The sequence below is a fragment of the Chrysemys picta genome, chromosome 6 (genome assembly GCF_011386835.1).
Source record: "Chrysemys picta bellii isolate R12L10 chromosome 6, ASM1138683v2, whole genome shotgun sequence".
NCBI classification, from domain to species: Eukaryota; Metazoa; Chordata; order Testudines; family Emydidae; genus Chrysemys; species Chrysemys picta.
This window is the reverse complement of record NC_088796.1, coordinates 28,674,231-28,692,347: the sequence shown is the minus strand read 5'-3', so window position 1 is coordinate 28,692,347 and position 18,117 is coordinate 28,674,231. Positions and strand designations below refer to the sequence as shown.

At 42.8% G+C, this 18,117-nt stretch overlaps 1 protein-coding gene across 1 annotated transcript in view; it reads left to right on the top strand.

The window, feature by feature from the left end:
- PLCXD3 (phosphatidylinositol specific phospholipase C X domain containing 3) overlaps positions 1–17,301 on the top strand; it is a 152,926-nt gene extending 135,625 nt beyond the window's left edge. The window contains exon 3 of the mRNA XM_005282164.5: positions 9,978–17,301. Within this exon, the coding sequence (XP_005282221.1) occupies positions 9,978–10,134 (157 nt within the window). The 3' untranslated portion in view covers positions 10,135–17,301. The remainder of the gene's footprint in view (positions 1–9,977) is intronic.
- The last annotated feature ends 816 nt before the right edge of the window (positions 17,302–18,117 follow it).

Here is an 18,117-nt window from a genome sequence, read left to right as displayed (position 1 = left end):
ACCCTGAGATACACAGCTTGCCTCCCTGTTGCTCTAAAAGCTCAACATTCCAAAAACAGAATCAGGAATAAAAGCAAGATACTGAGAACAAGCCACTAGCCTAGAGGGTCAACATTTGTTGCTATTAAATATCCCATTGCACTTTTTGCAAGAGTAAGGATATTGGTTCAGTAAATACTACACCTCTACCCCGATATAACGCTGTCCTTGGGAGCCAAAAAATCTTACGTGTTATAGGTGAAACCGCGTTATATCGAACTTGCTTTGATCCACCGGAGTGCACAGCCCTGCTCCCCCCCCCCCCCCGGAGCACTGCTTTACCGTGTTCTATCCGAATTCGTGTTATATCGGGTTGCATTATATTGGGGTAGAGGTGTACCTTTGCAGGTGGAGACAGAAAGCTGACTTTTAAGTTCACACTGTTCATTTCAAAACCAAAAACTGGTCTGAAGTACAAAAAAAACTGGCCCCATTGATTCTGGAGAGACTATAGTGCTGTGATCAATCATATTAAAATATTCATCTGGCCCCAAAATTTTAGTCTGCACAGTCTAGTTAAATGTGTTTCCAATTGGATGTGTACAGCAATTGGAAACCAAATGTGTACAGCAATTGGAAACCACTGAATTATAGATAAGCTTTCAGTGGAATAAATGCACAGGCTATTGGATGCTTGTACAGCCAGCGCCTGCATCCTGCCATCTCATGAACAGTGTAACACTTTCATTCAAGATCCTGAAAAACTGACTCCCACCAGGGTCCTGTGAGATTGATTGAATAATGTACCAAATTCATTTCAGCCAGTGTTCTAAAAATACAATGCACCTCAGTGCCCAGAAGGATTGGCACAGTCCATTAACCTGTTTCAGATAGCTTGTAACCCTTTCAGTCCCTTCTCATGGAGTCCTAGGCAGACTTGCATGGTACTACCAAATGACAAAGGAAAAACTATGGAATCTGAGATGCTGGGGAACTGAGATTAACCCTTTGCATTCTGACATTTTCATGACTACCACCCCAGTGAATGCTTCTGAGGATATATGTGCTTGCAGCTCCAAAAGGTTCACAGAGGGATTTCCAGACATATCAAAGTAGTACTGGTCAGGAAAATTATATTAGCAAATAAATTACATAGCACTGCACAGATCAGGCAGACTGTGGAAATAGTTATTATTTTATTAAATTGATCTTCTACTGTTAGCCCTGCACACTGAGATCAGTAGAAGAGAAGGAACAACAAATCAAATGTACATAGCAATGATAATTGGCCTTTATAGATAGCACTTCAAAGCACTGTATAAACATGAAGGGTTCAAATGTAGCTTTAAGCCAAAGCCTGAAGTAGGGGTGGGTGAGTGTGGAGGGGTATTGCCCAAATGGGAGCATTGAGAGAGTACTTCCTGTGGTAGGGTTGCCAATTTCAGTTGGATGTATTTCTGGAGGTTTCCTCACATGACATAAACTTTAATTAAAAATTAATCTTTAATTTCTGGAGACTCCAGGACAATCCTAGAGGGTTGGCAACACTAATCTGTGGCCCCAGCAAACCTCCACTGACGTCAGTGGGTCCAAAGTTCGGCTAACACTGAGCATTCTTGAAAATCCCACCCAGACAGCTTAAGGCGTAACTATTCTGCTAATTCTGGGTGTGTCCATTTTTGGGTGCCCAATTTGAGATTCACGGGGTGGAGATGCACAGAGCACCCCCAGATCCCACTGAAGTCAACTGAATTGCATGTGCTTGGCACCACTGAAAATTAGACCCAGTGTGTGTCAATTTGGCACCCAAAACTAGTGGATAATTTTACAAACTGGCCTAAAACTCACATGGCAAATCTGTCCAGACAGTTCAGTTATTTGAACTAAGGAGTTCTTAACAGCAGCTCCTGTGCTCATCACTAGGCAATGATGCAAAGGATCAATTATTGCCTTGCAAATGAGAATTTCCTGTAGGAAAGGGGGATTGGAGAGGGAAGAAAGACACTGAAAATTCTATCACAACATGTAAATATCATTTTTGTCCTGAGCAAATGGAATAGCTTCAAGGTTCAGAGTGACCTATTGGTAACCGGGGCACTTACTGATAGACTGTTTTGCAATCTGTACATGAAAACACTTCTCCCTTTCTGGATTAGTTATTGTAGTGGTTCCATATAATCTGAAAGAAAACCTACTGTCTGCCCTTTAGCAATGAAACTCTCATTAATAGCATGAACAGCTCTTTTGTTTTGTGTTTACAGTGCTGCTTTTCCCCCTCTCCTCCCTTAAAAGCTCTGCTGAGAGGAATGGATGTTTCGCCACAGGAGGCCCCATGATAGAGCACTGCCATCATTAACATTCTGTCACATCGTCAGGGTTCTATGACTCAGGCATAAAAATTCACTCTGAGCTAAAACAGGCCAAAAGCAAATTTTCTTTTTACCAAATTGTAATGCAATTAGCTTTGTCGTATTTTAGTTCTGAAAGGCAGTACCAGGGGCTTTTAGTTTTGCTCCCTTAACTGAAGTTACATGAGATTTTTTTTAATAAGATTTGACATGATGCTAGTCCATTCTGGTTTTTTTAAAGTTACGCAATGTTCTTCAGCTTAGAAAAACTGCCTATGAATGATTTGATTGGACCCGATTCTCCTCTTGCTTTCATACCAATCTAACTCCATTGCCTTCAGACCAGCTACTCCTGATTTACATGGGTGAAAGCAAAAGGAGAATCGAAGCATTGTTTGTCAGCTCTCAGGAAGCGTGGAACTTGAAGAAATGGTTTTCCCTCTTTCAGGAGAGAAGTGAGTGACCACAGACATGTAGCAGCATGTGTTTATTTATAGCAGACTTTTGAGCTGGTGGAATGACTCAGCAGAAATAATACAGTGGAACATTCAGCAAGGGTTTTTCTCTAAGGATAATGATCATAATTTGAAATCAAAACAAGGGAACAGACCACCCAAAGTAATAAACACTCTCATAGGCAGGTGTTCAACACAATACGATAGCCTTTGAGCCTGGAGCTCTTCCTTCCTGTAGGCATCCTTCTTTCTGTTTCTTGGAATACCAATATTGACCTGTACTGGGGAAGCTGGGTTGTATTTCATCTTTGTTCACTAAACAACATGGCACCCTGCTACAGGAACTGATTTTGATCTCACAGTGGTGCAACTCAGGCATAATCCCAATGGAGTTATACCAATGCAAAAGAGGCATGAGTCAGGTCAGAGTGAGGTGTAGTGCATAAGATTTATGGGAATGAAGGAAAGTACTTCTCTTTCCTGTTCACTTATTGGATAGAGTTGCCAGGTGTCCGGTTTTCGACCAGAACACCTGGTCGAAAAGGGATCCTGGCGGCTCCGGTCAGTACTGCTAACCAGGCCGTTAAAAGTCCAGTCGGCGATGCAGCGGGGCTAAGGCAAGGCTCCCTGCCTGCCCTGGTTCTGCACGGCTCCTGGAGGTGGCCGGCATTTCCCTCCAGCTTCTAGACGAAGGCACGGCCACAGGGGCACCGTGCACTGCCCCCACCCCAAGTGCCATCTCCGCAGCTCCCATTGGCTGGGAACCGCAGCCAACAGGAGCTGCAGGGGCAGCCTTTTGCGGATGAGGGCAGCACACAGAGCCGCCTGGCCGCACCTCAGCCTAGGAGCCAGAGGGAAATGCCGGCCACTTCCAGGAGCCTTCTGAGGTAAGCGTGGCCCAGAGCCTGCACCCTGAGTCCCCTCCCGCACCCAGACTCCCTCCCAGAGCCCACACCCCTTCCCGCACTCTGACCCCCTCATTCCCAGCCCAGAACCCTCCCCCCACACCCTCATCCCCAGCCCACCCCAGAGCCCGCACCCCCAGCCGGAGCCCTCACCCCCTCTGCACCCCAACCCCCTGCCCAGCCTGGTGAAAATGAGCGAGTGAGGGTGGGGGAGAGCGAGCAACGGAAGGGGGGAAGATGGAGTGAGCAGGGGGCAGGGCCTTGGAAAAGGGGCACAGTAGGGGCAGGGGCTAGGCAAGGGTGTTCGGTTTTCTGTATTCGGAATGTTGGCAACCCTATTACTGGATCGTGCAGCACAGTCTCTCTCGGAGCTATTATTTCAGCTGGCTGTATGTAGTGTAAGGCAGGCAACACTGCATCAGTTTGTTCACGTGGCCCATATTTTTAAGGTTATTTTTGCAACCATAAGGCCCAGAAGCTTCTTTTTAAAAAAAAATAAAATAGGAAATTGAAATTCTGCACTATAACTCCATTGCAAGGAGTGGATTCCATAGCAAATTCCTCAGCCACTAAGTCAGCAAGACTCAGCTAATTATTCTTAATAGATCATTATAAAAAGGAGACATCATAATATACAGATAATTTGCAGATATTCATGCAAACTTTTCAAGGCTTATCCAAATAGAAATGCACCGCCAAACTTTTTGAAATGTGCCGATAACATTTGAATGTGTCAGAACATTCAACTACTTGGCCATTAATTTGCAGCAGCAATCAAACTCACATGGGGCTTTTCATCTTCTAAGCACTTCAGAACGTTTACTGCTATTAATTAAATCGCACAACAGTCCTGTCAGGCAAGCAAGCAAGCATTCTAATTTACTCATCAAGTAGTATTATTGGTTGTCATGGCAGCATTTTACAAATAGGGAAACTGAGGCGAAGTGAGTTTAAGAGATTTAAGGTGTCCCAAGGCTATGGAGAGGTAGCACTGGTCTGGTCTACGTAGTTTTGGTACCAGTATAACTATTTTAAGTAGTGGTGTGATTCTTTTTTACCTAAATAGTAATACCAGTACAACCCCCAGGATAGACACAGTTTTACTTGTACCAGTATATCTGATTCCACTTACTGTGTGGTACTGATATAGCTGCATCCATAATGGTTGTACCACCTTAACTGTACCAATATAGTTTAAGCAGTACAACTTTTGTGTGTCAACAAGGCCTGTGTCAGAGCTGAGATCAGTACTTGTGAATTTTGGGGGCTGAGACCTGTTCTCAGACCATTCTGTCACTCTTTCCAGTTTAAGGTTAGGAATCCTTGGCCCTGATACTGCAGGTGGATGACATTTTAGCTCTTGAGGCAGACTGCCGGTGGCCACAGGGATCTGCTTACATAGATGCAACTGCAGGAGGGTGAGGTCCATGCTTGGCTGCAGTGCATTTAGAGGGAGAGAGAATTGCATGTGCCCATGCACAAAATCCACTTTGTTAGAGAGATTAAGGCTTTGTCTACGCTGGATTTTCGTCAGTAAAACTTTTGTCGTTCAGGGGTGTGAAAAAAACACACCCCTGAACAACAAAAGTTTTACTGACAAAAAGCGCTGGTGGAAACAGCGCTTTGGCAGCGGGAGAGTCTCCTGCCAACAAAATTACTGCCGCTCATTGGGGATGGAAGGTTTTTGTCGGCGGGAGAGGCCTCTCCTGCTAACAAAGAGCGGCTGCGCTGCTCACCTTTTAGCCACACAGCTGTAGTGGCACAGCTGTGTCACTAAAAGGTGCGTAGTGTAGCATAGCCTAAGAGAATATACACTAATGCTATGGTATCTACTGGGTTTCTGTGAGCATAAAAACATGTGGGTGGCTGCCACACAGCATGGTCTGCATTTTCCTGACTAAAACCCTTAATGAGGACAATTACTAGTTTGAGGCATGCAGAGCCTGGAAATTACAATGAAGGGTAAACAAGTTTTGTATTGCCATCACAAAGAGACCCCGAGGAACATTAAACCAGGATTATTCCCATTGCTGTTAGCATGTGTGAGTGTTTGTACTAAAGTGAAACAATGCACACAGTTTCTTGCAACCACTGATGTAGAGCCATTTTCAAGGTGGCATTATGGGAAGAGGGAAATGTACTGCCCTTTCTGTGAACTTCTCATCATATGCAGTGTTAACGAAAGAGACTTGTGTAAAATACCCCGAGCCTAATCCTTGAGGTCAGTGGAGTTTACACCAGCACGGAATTTGGGCCCCATGTATTTTGCTGCTTTTATTTTTTTCTGTGCATTAATATGGAGATGTCTTGTGCTTTGCTAGGCAAAGATTTATTTTATTTTATTTTATTTGCTGTCTAGTCTAATCTACATCTGATTAATGTTTGCAAGCTCTCTAGATCAAAGGTTCTCAACCCACGGCCCAATTAGCACACAGCGTGGTGGGGTCTGGGTTTCCAGTTACCCGGCCTGGTGGGGTTGGGGCTGCTGGCCCACCCCGCATGGCTGGGTCCAGGGGTTGAGGCTGCCGGCCGGCCCTGAGGTGTTGGGGGTCTGGAGTCTGGGGCTGCGTGTGGTCCCGCGGAGTCCGGGGCAGCCAGCCGGCCCCGTGGGGTCATGGGTCCGGGACACTGGCTGGCCCCATGGGGTCGTGGGTCTGGGGCAACTGGCCCACCCTGCAAGGTCCAGGGCTCACAGCCGGCCCCGTAGGGTCCAGGGCAGATGTGCAACTGGGGTCTGGAGTGGGCAGCCGGCTGGCCCCGCACAGCAGGGGTTGGGGTTGCCGCTGCCCTGCCACCTGTCCCCTGTGGCCCAGGTAACACATTGTGGGCCGCATAAATAAGTTGAGAACCACTGCTCTAGATCCATCAACAAAAGATCCTTATCAATTTATCTGACAGTATGTGATGGGATGGTGCAGTCAAGTTCAGTCTGAAATATTAAATGAAATCAGTTAGCTACCAGCACTTAACCTGAAAGGGTCTCATGTCAAGGCACACCAGCTCAGGTGAACCTGAAATAGAATACTAACCAAAAGTAAGAAGCATACCAGTTTAGTAAATGTTAGATTGATTTGAACCTGGGAAGAGAAAAAGAACACTGATTATAAATATCAAGATGATAGGCACCTTATTACATAGATTACATCACAGGTTCTCAAACTGAGGCACAGGCCCCCGTGGGGGGGGCATTGAATGTATTCACAGGAGGGGGCAGGGGGTGAGAAGCTTTAGAAAAAAAAACTTACGGCACACATTTTACTCACAGCAATAAATTACTAGCAAAGCTGATTCCTCCAGACATATCAGGTCCTCAGATAGCGTTGTGCATTTGACTCTAGATGGTACTGTGCATTTTGACAGATTTCCGTTAACCTTGCACAGTATTATACAAAACTGTTGCCATCTGTACGTTAATCCGTTTGCTACGTCACGGTGTGCATATTTAATTGTAATTATCAACCACAGTCGCAGTTTTGTTTTTGCTCTTATTACAGTGGATTGTTGGCTCTGTTTTGAATCAATGCGTTTCTGTTTGTAATATTTAGTGACAGTTGCATGTTGATTTTTTTTTTTTATCAGTATATGTACCTGTGTGGCCGGGGCGTAAACTACTACAGACAAAACAAAGGGGGGGGGCGGTATGATCAAATATGTTTGAGAACCACTGGATTAGATGATAAGAAATCTCTTGGGTTGGGAACAGAATTACAAAATTATTATCAGGTTTCAGAGTTGCAGCCGTGTTAGTCTGTATGCCACAAAGAGAAGATGTTATGCCTCAAGTGGAAATAAATATCAAAGGCAGACGGTACTTAAGAAATAAAGAACACATATCAAACTAGTTAGAGATAGAATCAGGTCCCTCACTTTTAAATCTAAAAGACTTTCTGAGCTCAAATAGGAAGCTAGAATTAAAAGGAAAGGCCATTTAATGCCCTCCATGGGAATTCTGTCCGATGTAGTTCTCCAGTGTTCAGCAAAATCATTGATATTTCAATACGGCACTACTTTTTGAGTGCTTTCAACCCCTTTCAACCCCATGCTCTGGTTCATCTGTCACTCTGGTTATGATTTGTCCAGTTCCTGAAAAGCTGGTTGGTGTCATAGGCGCTGGTTTCCTCCGGGCCCTGGGAGTGCTCAACCCCCTGCTCCGCCCCAGGTCCCACCCACCTGACCCCTTCCCCCAAGCTCCGCCCCTGCCCCACCTCTTCCCCACCTCTTCCCGCCCAGTTCCTCTCCCTCCCCTGAGCGTGCTCCATTCCCGCTCCTCCCCCTTCCTCCCAGAGTCTCTTGCACCACCGCAAAACAACTGATTGTGGTGGGTGGGAGGCGGTCGGGGGTGAGAGGGGAACTGGCTGACGGTGGGTGCTAAGCACCCACTAATTTTTTTCCATGGGTGCTCCAGCCCTGGGAAAACATTGGGCCTGATTGGTATTGCTACCAGATCAGAATTTTACACTTGCTTTGCATAGGGGAAAATTACTACCTCAGGTGCAATCCAGGAGGGAGTCACAGATTTGTAGATGTTAAGGCCAGAGGGATCTAGTCTGAACTCCTGCATAACAGAGGGCATAGATTTCACTCAGTGAATTCCTCCTTTTAGCCCAGTAATGTGTGGTTGAACTAGAGCATATTTTTAGAAAGACATTTAATCTTGATTTTAAGACTCCAAATACTGGAGAATTTGGTAATTTGCTTCAATGATCGATTACCTTCATTGTTAAACATGGGTACGTTTATTTCATTTGAACTTCGCTAACTTCAACTTCCAGCCATTGGATCTTGTTATGCCTTTATTTGTAGGATTAAAGAGTCATCTGGTATCAGAAATCTTCTCCATATATAGGTTATTAGAGATCGTGGTATAGCCTTCATGGCTTCACAGAGAGCTCTAGGCTATAAAGATACACACAGAGATACATTTTGCAGTCCAGTATACCACCTCTGGGTGCCTGACCTAATAACTCCACCTGGTCTCAAAAACAACCAGTAAGTCTGCACTTATTTTCTTCCACTAACTAATCATAAAGACACAAACTCATGATGGAACATAACCCATGACTTGACTATTGAATGTGTGATATACAGTTTGGTAAAGAAAGGGATATTCAGCACAGTGTTCCAGTGTCCCAAACTAAAATTTAATATAACTCTAAATCTTGATGGGCAATAACTATCAGGAGCAATGGAACTTTTGGGAAACAAAGGTCTTGTTTTTGTGAAGTGAAACAATGAAGAATGAAGTGTGAGAACAATAGACAACATCCACTATGTCAGGGGTCAGCAACCTTTCAGAAGTGGTGTGCCGAGTCTTCATTTATTCACTCTGATTTAAGGTTTTGCGTGCCGGTAATACATTTTAACCGTTTTAGAAGGTCTCTTTCTAGAAGTCTATAATATATAACTAAACTATTGTTGTATGTAAAGTAAATAAGGTTTCAAAATGTTTAAGAAGCTTCATTTAAAATTAAATTAAAATGCAGAGCCCCCCCGGACCGGTGGCCAGGACCTGGGCAGTGTGAGTGCCACTGAAAATCAGCTCGCGTGCCGCCTTCGGCACACGTGCCATAGGTTGCCTACCCCTGCACTATGTAAGCAGAATGTTTCTCAAAGCTTTCTATGATGTGTCAACCTAGCATGTACAATGACTTGTTTTCTCTATTATTTCTCCTTCCTAACCAGTTGCTGTGGGATTGCATGACATGTTTCTATTAAATCAGGGGTCAGCAACCTCTGGTACACAGCTCGCCAGGGTAAGCACCCTGGCAGGCCGGGCCAGTTTGTTTACCTGCCACATCCACAGGTTCGGCCAATTGCGGCTCCCACTGGCCGTGGTTCGCCACTCCAGGCCAATGGGGGCTGCAAGAAGCGTCGCAGCCAAGGGAGGTGCTGGCCGCAGCTTCCCACCGCCCCCATTGGCCTGGAGCGGCGAACCACGGCCAGTGGGAGCTATGATCGGCTGAACCTGCAGACGCGGCAGGTAAACAAACTGGCCCGGCCCGCCAGGGTGCTTACCCTGGCGAGCCGCAAGCCAGAGGTTGCCGACCCCTGTATTAAATGTTTGCATTAATCCTTAAGAAACTGAAATATAATCAAGATGTATTCTACACAGGGAATTAAAGGAGGAAAGGGTGGAAATTTCAAAAGTGCTCAGCAGTGGCCTAATTGAAGTCAGTGAGCATTTTACCATGGGGAGCAAAATGAAGTCAATGCTAAGTGCTTTATAAAACTCCACCCAAAATACTTGTCTTGCTTCTTTATAAATAACTTTTCTTCCTTTTCCTCCTCAGGGCTCTTCCTGCAATGATGCATTGGGTCCGAACTCAGAAACCAGGAGAAAGTGGTATCAATATTATCACTGCTGATTTTGTAGAACTTGGTGACTTTATCAGCACTGTCATAAAACTCAACTATATCCTGGATGAAGGTGAAGCTGATACTACTTGATACTACTGCAATATATTTGTTGTTCATTGAGTAGATTTAAAAAGAAAACCCAATTGTATTAGAAAAAAATATATTGTAACATACAGATCTTCCTATAACACTGAATCTCTGAGGTGTTTAGGGCAGTAGTGGGTGGGCAAAGGGAAATGTTTTCATTGGTTATTATAATTTTCTATGTTAATAAACCCTCATTTTTTTTCATTTGAAGATCAAAACAGGATTTCTTTAGTGGTCGACTAGAGAAAGCCACTTGCACATTTTCCACAAAGTACCAAATATAATTTCTGTGTCTTACTTCTAAGGTTATTAATAGTGCCAAGTAATTTGCTGTATGCAGACTGGAGGGACATATAATGCCCTCTGTCTGCACAGGGAATTCCCACTGACATGAATGTTTTGCTGCAGACTGAGGGCAGTATATGACCCTAACGTTTTAATTCAATGCACTTAATCTGTTAAGTGGCTTAACTGATTGCATTCATTGGCGGTCATCAGTTTATTGGCCTTTGGGGAATAAATTCAATATAAAGTCATACCTGCAACTCTTGTATCATCAGCAGACAGCAAATATTCAGAACCATAGTCTATAGCCTGTGCAGAATATGGGCCAAATCCTGATCACCTGGCTCACCTGGGATTATCAGAAGTGCTGTGCGCTTGCTGAAGTCAAAAAGTACGCAGCATTGGCCTAACTCTAATCCCATCAAAGCCAGTGGGAGTTTTACCATGGACTTCAGTAGGAGCAGAGTAAAGGCAATGCTGAGCACTTTTAAAAATCCTACTCACGGGTCTGATGCAAAGCCCATTGAAGTCAATGGGAGGCTTTCCATTCATCAGTTTTGGACCAGGCCCTAATTCAGTAGAATTACTCACGTGAGTAGGATGAGCAGGATTTGACCTCATCTATAGAAATTTGCTTTCTGCAGTAATAAGTCGATACAGACGCAACACTGACTTGTTTAATATGAAGGTGCAGTATCAAGTTCTTTTTAAGGCAGCTATAAACACAGAACAATAGTTTTCTGCTGATGAAAAAATTGGTGCCAATTCAACAGTGAAAAATTGCTCTATTAAAGAGTGGAACAGTTCAGTGAGTAGCAAATAACATTAATCTATGGTCCTTTCATTCATATGAAATAAGAAATCAGGACAAGAGGTTTAGAATATCTGCTATTACAACCGCAGATCCTCCAGTCCCCCTACTCTTAATGAAACATATATCACTCTAATAAGTGGAAAAGGTTGGTGAGGCATAAAATAAAATGAGAGCAGAGTCATTGTATGGTTTCAACAACTCACAATTGGAAATTACTAGAGTTAATCATATATATTGATGTGCATGCAGACAATGGAGGAAAGCAGAACATTTAGTAAAATTTCTACAAATCATATGGACTTCAAAGTAGTACAAGGGGAAATTACTCATTGAAATGTCATAGTTTAAATTTGAAAGGGTGAGGGTTAAGGTGGCATCTTTATTCAGTCAAAGTCCCCTTGATATCAATGGAAGTTGCTTGAGTAAGGCCTAAGGATGGTTTTATTTGGGCCTTACTAATTTCCATTAAGTGATAAAACATGAAGAATAGAAACTGCAAATGCAATGTTCTGAGGTTACAAAAATGAAAATGGCGTCACCAGGAAGGGATATTTTTTCATTAACAAAGTAGTGGAATAAAAGATATACACACTGGTATTTTATATTTAGATGATGTGCCAGTGTGTGTCTATGCATGTGTGTGTGCAGTAAAGGCACATTATATATATAATTGTCTGTATGTACACAATACAGAGACATGCACACACGAACTGTGCCCTCGTTTTTACCTGTAGGTATATATACAGGTTAAAGAATGTAGAAAGTAAATTTACAACTCCTTCTTCATTAACCATGCCTGTGTGTCAGTTAGGGCTATGAGAACCAGTCACAATGGAACTGCAAAACCAGGCCAGTTTGGTTTCTTTACTAACCCAAAACTTGACCAAAACATTTGCTGAGGTTCACAAACACTGTCTTTTCCCATAGGAGATGGAGGAAGATATGGTTTTCACACAAAGCCAGACAAAACTCTGTAGGTTCTGATGAACGTAGTTTTCAGTTTCCAGATTCTCTCAAAGGAAAATTCAACAGATGAGAGCTACATGAGTTGAAATGTAAAAGTAAGTTTTGCTGAATCCCGTGCAAACTGAAACTGCCACATTTTGCACAGTTCTCCAGGCAGTGCCTTTCCTTTGAACAGGGTGTCTGGTGATATAAATCTACAACTTGTTTGCTTACTTATTGGAGATATAGTTTAAGAAGCTATTTTCATAATTATTTCAGTGAGCCAGATTGCTTTTTTTTTCTCAATGTCTTCTGTCATTTTTCAGTTATTTAAATATGGCCAAAACATTTTAACTGCATATAAATATTATATGTTAAAAAAAATTAAAAATCTGAGCATTGCAAACATCTTTAGGGTGAGCAAAGAAAAAAGACTAATTTGCTTTTATTTTGTGATTGGGTTTCTATTATAACCCATTGAGAGGCACAATGTTGATTTCCTCTTGGAAACCCTGAGTCAAGCACACATAAAATGCCACAAGGGTTTCATTTATATAAATATGTACTGAAAACAGGTGTTTCGATGTATTTAAGAAAAAAGTATATATAAATATAACTACTTTGTATCTTGAGCTTATTGGCATTGTTAAAATGTTTGCTTAGCGTCAGTTGTGTCCTATTTGTTGTTTGGGTGCTGGAAAATAAAAGCAAAGCAAAAAAGTCCTCTGCAAAGATAGGGTAATAAACAAATTATGTAGTTTCTCCATTAGGGTGGGGGAGGGAAGGGATCTTTATACTGTTAGCTAAATGCACAAAAAAACTTTGTCAGATAAATGACATTTTCATTCAGCTGTTAATCTCCTTCCCAATGAAGAAGAACAGAATTTAATGGCAAGGGCTGTGGATAAACAAACTTGCTTTAACTGTTGTCGGGGAGGGAATAGAGTAACATGTTCAGTTTGCTAGTCAGTGATGGACAAAAATCTTAATCCTGCCATCCTAACAGGCAAAGTTTCCATTGTTGTTCTTGTGGGATGCCTGCCAAAAATCCAAACAAACCAGAAAGGAAGTGTGCAACACAACTGGATCATTTTAGGGCTTGTCTACACAGGAGGTTATTTCAGAATAGCTATTCCCAATTAACTCCACGCGTGGATGCTTATATTCCAGCATGAGTGTCTTATTCCACAATACCTTAATCCATACAGCACTCTTATTCCAGAATAAGAGCGACTACCCATGGAATTAATCAGGAATAGTTAATCTGCTTTAAATTCTCATCTTCACTTACTCTGTATTAATTTTCATATGTAGACAAGTCCTTAGAGCCCAATCTTGCCATCTGTATGTAGGCAAAATTGACTTGAACATTAAATTTGTCTGCTTAAGAACTCCAGAATTGGGTCCTAGTACGTTCCATTGTTTGACATTCCCTGCTTTGGTTTTTCTGCACACATACCACATGGAATCCTATATGGGAAATAATGACTGTAATCTACTCATAAGAGCAAAAACCCCACCTAAGATACTGGGCATCATAATTTTTCCATCTGTTGCATTTTGCATCCTTCACTGTCTTTTGGAGCTAGCAATGTTAATTCGTCGGCTACCATCACATTGTCTTTTTTCTCCTCTTGTACACATTTAACCACTCATGTCTCTAGTCTAGTGCGTACATGTCAAGTAATATGAATCTTTCGGGTGTTATGACATGGCTACTTAATGTTTTCTTTCAGTCAGATCTTCAAAAATTACCTATCGCAACAGAGCACCACATAAATTAAAGAGCTTAAAGGCACCAGATGCTCAGCTGGTGTAAATCAATATAGCTCCAATCATTTTCTTGGGGCTATCTTGATTTACACCTCATGAGGATTTGGCCCACTGATTTCATACCAGTATATTCATTGGCTTCAGTGAAGTTATTTCTGACTTACACCAGTGTATGTGAGATCAGAATCAGCCCAAAGGTCCAAATTCTGTTCCGTTTTCACCAGTGAACCCCCATGGAAGCCAACTGAAGTATCAATAGTAATGAAATCAATGATATTGCAACTGGTGTAACTGCAAGTAGAATTTGCCCCAGTATTTTTATAGGTGTAATTTACACCTACATTCTGCCGTTTAAAATTATCATAGTGTTCATTTCTGTAGAAGTATGTACAATATGTGTGTGTACCTGCTGAATGCAGAGTCCAATCCTGCTGTCAAAACAACTCTGTTGGCTTCAGAGGAGTTACTGCAGATTTACACTGGCGTAATCGAGAGCAGAAATTGACCAGTGTGTGGTATATGGTATGAAAGGAAATAAAAAATTCTGAAGACTAGCTGAGAAATATCAAAAAAGAGAAGTCCACTGAGAACATATCTCTAGTGGTTTTCATTCTGAATACAATGCATGGAGCGATGAGCATTGCCATCTGAATGGGCTATATGCAGATTCAAGAGTTCGGCTAACACCATTTTAGACAGCTAAATTCCTTTTCAGTGAAGCAAAAGCTAATAGTTTATATGATGTGTTTGCCATATTTCACTGGTAGCTTCTGTGTTATATACAGTTGTCAACATTGTTCTGAATTGTACGTTTACCCACTGACAAGGATAAAATATGCTGTAGAGTATGTAAAATGTATTGATGACCAGTTTCTTGGAGTTCAGTGATTTTTCTCTATTATTATTTATTTGTTTATTACTGTGCTGCTGTTTTATAGGTACTGGCTACGTGTGTGTATGTATGTATGCGTGTGGGGGGGGTGGGGGTTGTGTACAAAATGTGAGAAATAACTTATCCTAAAGGAAAAGGGCAGTCATGATACCTGCCTTAATGTAGCTACATTATTTTGTTAAGCCCCATAGTTATGAGTTCAGATTTCAAAACAAGTTGTGTGGTTTCTGAATGCTTTTTCTAGGACTGGGTTGTTTTACTTTTTAGAGGGAGTTAAACTTGAACTTACTTGGAGCTCATTTAAAAGCTAATAAGGATTAGCACATTTTTATGATCAAATTAACTGAACACAAATTTCAAGACCAAGTGTTAAATATATTGGCCAGATCATTCCCTCAGATATACACTCACAACTCCTATTTATGTCAAGGGGAATTGGGCACATCTAATGGAGAGCATGTAATTTGCACTGTATTTTAGTGTAGCTGTGACACTAAGGACAAAATTTTCCAAGGTACTTCAGCTGTGGGTGGGGAAATACCTGGGTGCTGGATAATATGAATGTCCTCTGGTGGAATATGACTGTGAGTTCACAGTTCGAAACCTGCCCCGGGATCCAGGTTCATTCCACACGTTGAAGAGGGAGGTTAGGGACAAGGAGGTACTCAGGCCAGTCCCGCCCATTGACAGCATTCTGCTGTCTTGAGTGATTACAGCTTTCACTGAGAAGGGATGTAACATCCAACAGGCCAGAGTTGAAAGGCTTTATGCTCTAAGAAAGAAGGGGAGCGTCAGTACTTTCTACTACACAGAAATATGATGAATCAGCCAACCATGTCTCCTCACCAATCAAATACAGTTCCCCCTTCCTGTTTCTGCCTGCAGCACCTCTACTTGATGTTAAGAGTGACTGTGTCCTCAACACCCAATATGTGACACAAGGCAGGTCCAACTCCAAATCTGCCCAGCCAGACAACTGCGTGCTGGCCTGCTCAGTCAGACGACACACAGCCATTGTATGTGTGTATGGTGGGGGGGAAGCTTCAGAGTCAAACCTCCTTAAGTAACAGATAACAGATTTGGGGTGTTGAGGTGAAACCCAGCGAGAATCCACCCTGCTGGTTGGGAAGAAGCAGCTGCAGTGCTTAATTTGGGCCAGGGCTGAGCCCCAGTACCTCTAGGCTTGCCACATCAGTTATGAAAGTAAATCATTGCTTGAGCCCCAGCACCTCCTGGCTTGGCAGTTCATAGCCCCAGCACCTCTGGGCTCGCTGCATCAGTTATGAAAGTAAAAAAATTGCTTGAGTCCCACCACCTCTTTCATTACAAATTAAGCACTGTGCTGTTTACCTAATTTCAGCACCCTTCTGCAATCTCTCTACCCTCTGTCCATCATCCCTCCCCTCCCTTCAATGTGTACTAATATGCCTTACCTTACTCTCAACCTCATCTCCCTCCCAGCATCACTAGCAGAGGTGAACAAACCCACATCCATACTGGATACAGGAAGGTTGCTGTTTTCAATGCACAGCTTTGTTCAAGAACTTCCATGAAGGGACAAAGGGCTAGGAGAAGGCAGAGAGAGACCCATGTCTCCTGTCACAGGTAGATTTCCCCCACCTCCACCACCCAGTCCCCATGCATACCCACACGCTTGACCTGTTAGGTACATCCTTCCTTGGTTGAAGATAATTTAGCCCTAAACTTCGTAACTCCACATTTAAAACTCAAATAAATAAATAACTAGTAAATGTATCTCTGGGGGCAATCCTATACTAGCAACTAGATGGAATAGAGCCCGTAGGCCTCAATCCTGCAGTTGAAGCCACATGGGCAAACTTTTTTCACCCATGTAGAGTCCCACCAAAGTCAATTGGAGCCGCAAAGATATCTAGATTCTGTGACTTGTATTTACATTAACAAATCTGTTTTGATTAGTGTTACACCACCTGGGAAGCTGGGATACATAAAACAGAATGCACTAGTTTTAAGTGTCATAAAAACTGGGGGGGAAATGTACTTGACGATAAATCCATGGCAGGTGTTGGGTTATTGACCACCTCGGAGATGAGTAGTTTTAGAAGCGTGCAAGGTAGTTATTCTGAATATATTGCCATAATTCCTCGGACACCATTAAAATTCTCTTTCTAGAAGCCTTACTATTCCAAAATGATTGCTAATGCATTGGAATGACATTATTCCATTTTGTGAGACGCGGGTGTGTCACACTGGTGACATATAGCTCCATGTGCATTGTGCACCAGTGGTTCACAGGGCTGTACCTTCTCTTTTTAGGATCTAGTCAATGGTATTTTAATAAATGTTGTGTAAAAAAAATTGCCTATAGTTCTGTATAGCAAATGTGATTTTTTTATGACAAGAATGTGTATTTAATGTAAAAAGCATAAAACCCAGTTTCTTTGTATTCAGTAAAATGTCTAATAAAGCCCTGGTACACGTACTCTTATGCTGTGGTTTCATTGCAGTTCACAAGTTCAATGTCTAGATGCAACAAAGAACTTCCAAAAAGAACTGACCAAAGACATTCTACAATGGAACCTTCTTCAGGGCACTTCTGTGAAATGGGTTAGAGCCCATTCTGGCACCTCTGAGCGGATGAGCCTTGTCCTCCCTTATATACACCGGTATGGAGAAGGTGGGTTGCTGGAATTCATTACACTCCCTGACTAAAAGCACTGGGAGCAGGGGGAGCCACTAGAGCCCTGCCCCTCCCCACAACTTAGGGCTGTGCACCGCTCTCTGCCCCATTGTGCATGGCCTGGCAAACCAACATCAGCACAACAAAAGGCTGCATCTCCAAAAGGGAAGTGGGAGCCTCTTGTCAAAGCCACACTGCAGCAGCCTGTGGGGAAACATCTCCGGCCAAATTCTCTTGTGAGTTATTCTGTGCGTCTCCAATGCGTTAAATGGAGTAGCACCACCGTAAATGAGAGGACAAATGGGCTCACAGGCTCCACAGTGATGGAATGTAACAAGAAGCTGTTTTCCTCTCCCATCTGTACAGAGGATCTCTTATTATTTTGTCTTTACTCCTTATGTACATGGAATTCCCACTGATGGTAGTATGGCACTCACCTGTGTCGAGGGAGAGCAATTTAGAAGGAATCTATTTGCCGTGTAGAGCGGAGGAGAGAATTTAGCTTGAAATTTGGTGGTTTGATAGTAAGCATGCAGGATCCTGCTTTGAGTTATATCAATGAGGTGCACTGGGTATATGGGAGGCCAGAATATGGCTCTCATTCAGCAGACTGTACAA